At 51.5% G+C, this 8345-nt stretch overlaps 1 protein-coding gene across 1 annotated transcript; it reads right to left on the bottom strand.

Moving 5' to 3' along the window:
- Nucleotides 1-2523: 2523 nt before the first annotated feature.
- On the bottom strand, nucleotides 2524-4885 carry CSF2 (colony stimulating factor 2). The gene is made up of 4 exons (XM_049648833.1): nucleotides 4607-4885; nucleotides 4469-4510; nucleotides 3685-3810; nucleotides 2524-2966 (listed from the first exon to the last, which is right to left on the bottom strand). Exons 1-4 carry the CDS (start codon nucleotides 4763-4765, stop codon nucleotides 2865-2867), a joined length of 429 nt encoding a protein of 142 aa, XP_049504790.1. The 5' UTR covers nucleotides 4766-4885; the 3' UTR covers nucleotides 2524-2864.
- Between the last annotated feature and the right edge of the window lie 3460 nt (nucleotides 4886-8345).

Raw genomic sequence — 8345 nt, 5'->3', positions numbered from 1 at the left:
ACATAGAGGAATACCTTGGTCATTTCCCAAGAACATGCCCCTCCTAAACCACTGCACATCCCCACATAGTAGGCTCCCAGTGGGACTCATCAGCCCTGAAGGAATCCCAGGAGCAGGGCAAACCAGAGCTCCCTGGGACTGGCCACTGAACCAAGGTTGGCTGAGCAGCCCTTCCTAACCAGCCCTGCTCTGACCTGTCTCAGACCTGCTCCACACTGACCCCTGAGCATAGGGACTTGGCAGAGGGCATAACAGAAACTTCTGAAACAACCCCTAAATCCCCACTCTCCTAAGCCCTAGCCCCTGTCAGTGAGTGCACTTCCTTTGGATCAGAAAATTATACCTGAGGCCTCACATGTGACAAGTGGGGGCCATAAGAAGTCCTTTGTCCCATTGGGCCCCCTGACTGTGGTGGCATGAGGTTCCCCTAAGAGCAAATAGCAACTTACTTCCAGCTTTGGGCAGATTCTGGTGAGTTCTTTCATGTCCTTATAAACCTTTCTTATATGATGGTCATGCTCGTTGTATTTCGTAAGTTCCTTCAGGGTAGAGATGAAGACCTTTGTAAACTCCCCGTAGCAGGGCTCCTGAAACAGGGTTGGGGGCACTGGGATGATGGTGGTGTACATCAGACCACAAGTTGACCACCATTCTCATCCATCCCTGGTCACCCTGGCTAGGAGCCCTGAACTCAGAATCAGGCCCTACCCTGATTGTCCCACAGGACACTGGTGGGTGCTGTAAGCTGTGCAGTGAGTGTCTGGTCTGTCCCCAGGCCCAGGACTGATCTAGGGTGGTGATCAGGGAGCCTAAAAAAGCCTAAAAACTGGCCACTCGCTCATCTGTTGGCTGAGCTGTCAGCTCCAAACTCAAACTCCGCTTTCTCCCCAGATTTCTCACTCTGACATCTTTTTTTCTTATCTCTGCCCTGGGTGCTGACTGGGGTGATGATCCCTTTCAGATGTGGTCAGAAGGTCCATGGGGAGACTGCACCTTACCTCACTGGTGTTCTGGGGCCTTTTGAAGGAACCCTGGAAGCAGGAGAAGCTGGTCAGAAACACAAAGGGCCACTAAGAGCAAAGTAATGTTTGATGAAGACCCAGACTTACGTTGTAGACAATGTTGTCAGCCGAAAGTTCTTTCTGAATTTCAGCACAGACTGCTGTGTGATTGTCATGAGCAGATGCGCTGGCTGTCTTCATCGAGGCAGAATGGTTTTCTGATCCCCAGAGTGCACAAGCCAGGAACACATACAGGTACATGGTATGACCTGAGGATAGCTCCAAGCCGATCTGAGCCCTGGGCTTGGCTCCACATTTATGTGGAGAGGGGTACCTATATATGTGAGTCTAAGGAAATGCTAAATCTCTTATCAGTCATCACTGGCTTACGTGGAAGACAGAGAGTACCTTATCAGTGGGCAAGATATGCTTTTCATGCATTTTCTATGACCACAGCACACTTCATGGATTCTTGTTATTGCTGAGAATCAGGCTTGGTCTAAGAATTTTTATTTGTAATCACATCTAGAATCATGACCCTTCTCTGCCTGCCTGTTGGGACAGGTCTTTGGCCAGGACTGGTGCTGTCTGCAGGTGCAGGCTAGAGCAGAGAGAGTAGGTGGGGTGGAGAGAGAGAGCCACTCAGGGGGAACAGCTGCACCAAGCCAGCTTCCTCAGGCCCACCTGTCAAAGAGAAGGGTGGCCTTGCTGTTTACCTGACACTTGAAGACCCACACACTTCCTCATTGTCCACAGGAGGGACACAAGGGAATGGGTTCAGGAACATGGCCTTCAACCGGGCTGGCAAAGGGAAGAGAAAAGCACTGCTCTTTCTTGGCCTGAAGGCCTTGGATTTTAGGGAAGCGCACCTGATTAGATGCAAAACTTCATCTAAAAACAAAAGCCAGCTCAGAAAAATGCCACACCAGAACCATGTACTAACAAATTCTGAATTTACATTCTGACTCTCAGAGATTAAGATCACCCATTTGGGGGAAAGTTTGGTAAATATGCTGAGCTCTGACCCCTGTGGTTATTTTTGTTTGTTTTTTGTCTTTTTTTTTTTTTCTTGAACAGCTAGTCTATCTCCTGGTTCAAATTAGGAGTGGTTGAAACCCTGAGTATGAGGATCAGGGTGTGGTCACAGGGTCCAGGCCTCTGAGGGGCATAGGTGTTTTGCCTCGCTCAAGGGCAGGCCTGTTCAACCAGTGGCCAGCCAAGCCCCAGGAACCCCCAAGCCTTCTCAGGAAGTATAAGGCCCTTTTTCTGGAGCACAGTGCCCACTGACTAGGTTCCTTGGACTTCCAAGTGAACCTGAAAACCTCTCTTTGCAGTGGGACCCTTGAGCATCCAGGGAAGCACGTCTAGGTGCGCAGAATGTAGCACCCAGGCCAAGTCTCACCTCCCCTCTGCTCCGACAGTACCGCCCCTCAGGCACCACCCCCAACCTTGCAGCTCCTCCCATCCTCACTGTCAGCATTCACTCAAGCTTGAAAATAAACTGGAAATGGCACAAATAAGAAGAGACTTTTAATAATTTATTATTGTTGTAAAACATGTTGAATAAATATAGAGTATGATCTTAAATAAATAAATAAATAAATATTAAAATACGTAAATATATAAATAAATATTACTGATCCCTGCCAATGTAAAACATTGCCCGCTCCCCATACCAAACCCATATCAGGGGCAGCGTGTCCCAGCACAAGTCTGGCCCCACCCACCCTCCATGGCCAGGCCCCACACTATGGTCCCTCCAAAGTGAAGATCCTGAGTTTCAGCAATCCGTAGGTTTGAGGGCAGTGATTCTCGAGGTGCACTCTCAGGGCTGGCTCCTGGCTGGACTGGCCTGCCTCACTTCTAGACTGGTTTCCAGCACTCAAAGGGGATGTTAGACAGAAACTCCTTCAGATTCTCTTTGAAATTTTTGAAGGTGATAGTCTGGGTTTCACAGGGCATTTCCTTAAAAAAAAGAAAAAGAAAAAGAAAACTTTGGGTCCAGGTATGAATGGGTAATGTGAGGGAAGCACCAGTGTGTTTCTGCACAGCCTGTTAGAACCCATTCTGGGCCCACCTGCTGACCTGGGTCAGGTGACAGGTTGCCACCATATGTCACTCAAAGGGTGCACAACTCCTCCAGTCACAGCCCGGGACAGGCACCTGACAAATTGCCTCTTTCCTCAGAGGCCAGCTCCAGCGACCCAGAAGGAGCAGGATTCAAGTCCACAGACCTCACTCCTCACAGGAAAGGACTGTTTGGGGCCTTTGTCCAATCCGGATATGACCCCCTCCTAACTCCCATGCAATTTAGGCACCTCACAAGGGGCCAGGGAAAAGTCCTGTTGGGAGGTAGCACTTGGGCCCAGGAATGTACCCTGGACCTTAGGCAGGCCCTGAGTTTCCTTGGGTTTGCCTCACCACTGAGCTCATTAATGATAATAAGAGCATAAGCCTACTACCACTAGGGAGTATGTAGGCTCACAGCTCCATGGCTTTAACTCCAAGAGATAAAAATAGTCAGGGCTGCTGACCCTCTGAAGGGGCTAATCATTATAAATCTGTTGACACAAAAACCCTTTAGGGTCCTGAACAGCTACAGTGAAAGGCCTCTCCTTTTACCCAGTCCTCAGCCCTTCTAGGCCAAGACATTCCAGCTTGGGACCCTGACATGGGCACTCACCGGAGTAAGGGGACAGTGCTGCTTGTAATGGTTGGCCATCATTCTCAGAGTCTGCTTGAGGCTGATGAGGCTGCCCCGTAGGCCCTGCTCGTACAGCTTTAGGTGAGTCTGCAGGCATTTCGGCTCCTGTGGGAAACGTCCATTCCTTGGTGAGAAGTGGCCAAGTGCCCTCTGGTGGGCACATGACAACCTCCCTGTCACTCTTTCCTGTTCTCAGCCCTGTCCCCCAAGAGTAGGGTGTGGGAGGGGAACAGGGTGATGCCGGGTCTAGTCATACATACTGCTCTGTTCATGTAAACATAAATCTGCACCATTCAGCTCAGGCCACCCTCAGCTAGCACAGCCACATTCCCTGGCATCTCAAGACGGTCCCAGTCCCCAGGGAAGGAGGTTGCTATCCCCCAACCATTCGGGCAGTAAGGAGCAGGATGGGACATCCCCCAGACCTGCTATGTGAACAGGGCTTGACCCTGAAATACCTCTGCACCTCTCTGTAGTCAGCACTCTTGTCTCCACAGGGCTTGGTCTCAAAGTAACTCCTGCTTACTTACCCGTCCCCTGGTGACTCCCACCCCCTGGAATGCTAGGTCTGTCCGTGGCTGCTCAGCTAACAAAAGAGTTTACATGTCTGCCACAGGGGCAAGGCCCGTGGCCACCTGAACACCCCTCCTTCTGGCAGCCAGGTGACTGGAGAGAAAGTGGACTCTGTGAGAGTCCATTTAAAATGGAGCCACCCCCCAAGGTAGAGGCCTCTGGGAAGGTGTGTCAGAGAGGAGTATCTTACCTCAGGGTCAAACATTTCAGAGACGACTTCTACTGCTTCATTCTGTAGAAAAGGAAAATACCGTGTTATCAAACTGACAGGGCCACTCCAGGCCAGTGAGATGGCTCAGGCACGGACCTCACTCCCTTCCTCACTCACCATCACAGCAGTTATTTCACTACTGTTGTTCAGAAGGCTCAGGGCCTCCTTGATGGCATCCACGTGTTGCCAGGGCCGAGTGACAGAGCTGGGTGAACTGGTGGGTGCAGAGATGCTGCAGACCACAGTGCCCAGGAAAAGCAGGTTCTGCAGCCACATCCTCCTGAGGACTTTAGCCTTTCTCTCTGAGCACTGGGCTCACTGGCAAAAGAGCTCTTATATACACAGTTAGAGGAAATGATTAATGGTGACCACAAAACGCCAGGGAGGCGGGGGAACTACCTGACCTGTGGAATCTCCTGGCCCTTATCACACATGGGAACGGTGAGCCTTTCCTCCAGGTGGTCAGGCTCAGCGGTTTTCGTTAATAAGTCCTTCCAAGAATTGGCAGCGCATCCGCCTGCCTCCTTGAGCACCCTCCAGCCTTCCCTGGCTAGTCTGCCCAATGAGGCTGCCCCCTTCCTCTGAGGAGCCTCTGGGCACAATTTCGACTTCCTGGCCTGGAGTGGCCAGGGCGGGGCCTGGGAGACACTGGATCGAGCTCCTACACCCAGGCTCCCCACCCTGCCTCTAATCCCAAGAAGGCTCTGGGCTGGCTGTGCCCACCCTGGGGCCCATTCCAACATCAGCCTTCCCTTCTCCTCCTAGATCCCTTTCCTCTGGCCACAGTGAAAGATCTGAGTGGGAGGAAGACCTTCACAGGCCTGCACCACAGTCCACCTAGGCAGATTCCAGCCAAATGGCACAGTCCTGCGATCCAGAGCAGGATCCAAAACAGTCAACAAGGTCTGCCCAGCCAGGGACCTCTGCCTCATAGCCCCCTGTGAGCAAAGAGAATGACACATGTGTGCGCATCATGTCCAGCCAACAAGATTGCAGAGCATTCCTTCGTGGTAAGATCCCATCTGACAGCAACAGTTCTGGTTTTCAAAGCTGTGTTTAACCCCCAGGCTGCAGAGATCAGCTGGGGTGGGTGAGGGCCCTGAGTTCAAATTCTGACTCCAGTACCACCTTGCTGAGTGACTCTTCCCTCTGAGCTACAGAGCCTCACCTCCCTCTGTGGACCAGACTACCCTTCTGAGATAGACATTGTGCTCCTTTGTAGAGCCCTTGCAGGTGCCAGGAGCTTCAGGGAACAATGGCTTCTCAAACAAGATCTTCCAGGCATAATTTTTTACATGGCCCCTGCCCTAGCTCACCTCTAGCTCCAGAGGCCTCTCTGAGGAACAGGAACTGTTTCTGAAAAAGCCAGTCTCTTGAGGGGCTGACAAGTGTTTGCTTTTCACAATGGAGTTTGGAGAGGACAGCACGAGTTTGTGTTTGCTGCCCCATGCTGTGAGTTTCTTAGCCACAGGGTGTGGCTGCACACATGTGCATTTCTGAGTGTCTGTGTGCCAGTGTGATTGGATGTGTCTGTACTTCCAAGTGTGTTGGGCAGGGGACTTTTACATGAGGTACATCCATGTGAGCCCCCATGCCTCTGCAGGTGCCCCTCTGATATGGGAAAAGCTCCCCACACTGACTTTGATGTTTTGGGGCCCCAGATTCAGTCTAGATTGATGCAGTCAGACACAGTAATGACATTCTGCTGGACTCAAGTAGACACCCCTCGAGACCAGGTAGAACTTAGGGTCTAAGTACCGTGCCCTGAGCCTGCAGCCCTGGCAGGTTTCACCGTAGGGCAGGAGCGTTGCTGCACTGGCACAGGGAAGACATACCTTAGTCCTCCAGACCTAGCTGCGTCCCCTCCCAGAGTCTGGGACCCAACATGAGGCCAGCCCTGCCCTTCTGAGCCTGGTGGAACATTCCTAGGTGGCCAGGCTAGAGTGAGGGTATAGAGTGTCCAGGCCCTGGTCCTTCCCCCTTTTCCATAAGGGCTCTGCTCAGCCCCTTCTAGGAAGTGCTTAGGAGGCACCAGAGTAGTTGAGGATACTAGATGCAGATGCTACACAGAGTGGAGATCTGTGTCAGACCATGATCTGGAACCTGGGTGGTAGAGAGTGGGAACCACAGTGAGTGGCTAAGTGAGTAGTCAGGGAGGCATAGAGCTGGTGTGGTCCCTCTAAGATGGAAGGTCACTTTCCTTTTAGAAATGAGTCGTCACAGCTCAGACAGTCAACAAATATTTCCAATCTGTACCAGGCTTTGTGCTGGGGAGGAAGTGGATGGGACCCTCCCACTGGCCCTCACTTCTGGCCCTGGAGGCTCTCAGCCTGGTAGAGAGAGAGAGAGAGAGAGAGAGCAAGCAGTGGATCCTCCCACTGTGTAGATCCAGGCAGGGAAGAAGTTCAGAGCTGAGGGATCCCAAGAAAACGCTTCTCACAACTTGGGGATCCATGGGGACCAAAGAGCCTCCCTAGGGGATGCTGCCTCCCTGTGCAGGCTAAAAGGGGAGGTAACGTCAGGTGGGCAAGTCACACTGTGGGAGGGAGGGAGAGGACAGGCTAGTGGAAGAATGTTTGGGGAATGGAGAGGCAGCAAGTTTTAGGAATAGGTATGGAAAAGAGGAGGCAGTTTCCAGAGATATTTAGGAGGTAGAAATTTATAGGACTAGATGATATAATGGAGTAATTCAGCCATTCATTCATTTTTATTGAGTACCTACTAGGTTCCCAGGAGGAGAAGAGGATACAAGGATGATGGAAAACCTACAGGGCCCTGCCTTTATGGAATTTATAGCTCTATGAATGAAAGAGCAAGATTAATCTACTCAAAACCCTCTCTTATGTGCTTTTTAATGTACATAAGAAGAGTTAGAACCACTGTCAAGGTATCTAAGATGGGGACCCAGGGATGAAGGAGCAGGTTTGCAGTGTCTATGGACCTACAGGAAGTTTCAGCAGTTTGGAGGCTGCTTGTGCAGAAGACAGATCTGCCTGTGAGTGGTTCCTGTCCATGCAACCACTAAGGCCACAGAAAGTTAGTCAAAAGAAGGGCTGAGGGCCAGCACAGCAGTTTTTAAGGGCTAGGGGCATGCTAGAAACGTGAGACACTGGCCAGTGGCCAGGGTTCCAGTAGAGCGGGAAAGGAAGAAAAGCAGGAGCCATAGGAGAGGTCCATGCCAGCAGCTGGCCTATAGGTACCAAAGTCATCATGGGAAGGACAGAGTTCCTGGGTTTGGCCACGAGGTTCGTGGGCAGAAACACATCTTCTTCTCCTTTTTTTTTTTTTTTTTGGAGAGATGACATCAAGGCTGAGGCCGTGACACAGGCAGACATTCCTAGATTGCACCGCATGGAAAGTGGCAGCGATAACATCGAGCGGGTGTGCTGACTCAAGGGCCCCAGATAGAACAGTGGGAGGGTTGGGGCGGGGACTGTGATGAACAGTGTGACTCCTCTTTGGCCCCTTCCCACAGGGCCAGGAGAAAACCCTCTGGAAGGGGTTTCCTGTGAGCATCCTCCTATAGGCTCTGGAGGAAATGGGTATGTATGTGGCTACCCCAGGCTCCATATCAGAGAGGAAGTTACCACAGCTTGAAGGAAACAGGCGTCCTAGTGCATCATGTCCCAGGGAACCCCTACACAGACATATCAGCTGATCACATACTCCCTAGGCCTGCCAACCCATGGTGTGAGAGTCTAGGAGACCAGAGGCCCACCCACACAGTCTGTGATGGCAGAGACAGGAATTGAACCCATATCTGTTCCTGATCCCCTGATGTTTCTGTTACTATCTCAGGGATCAGAATGGCAGGAAATGCTGGTTGCCTGGCTAGACAGATGAGGGATGTTCCCCA

This window comes from Panthera uncia, assembly GCF_023721935.1.
Source record: "Panthera uncia isolate 11264 chromosome A1 unlocalized genomic scaffold, Puncia_PCG_1.0 HiC_scaffold_17, whole genome shotgun sequence".
Taxonomy (NCBI): domain Eukaryota; kingdom Metazoa; phylum Chordata; class Mammalia; order Carnivora; family Felidae; genus Panthera; species Panthera uncia.
Note: the sequence above shows the minus strand (reverse complement) of the source record. Positions and strands in the feature narration are given on the sequence as shown.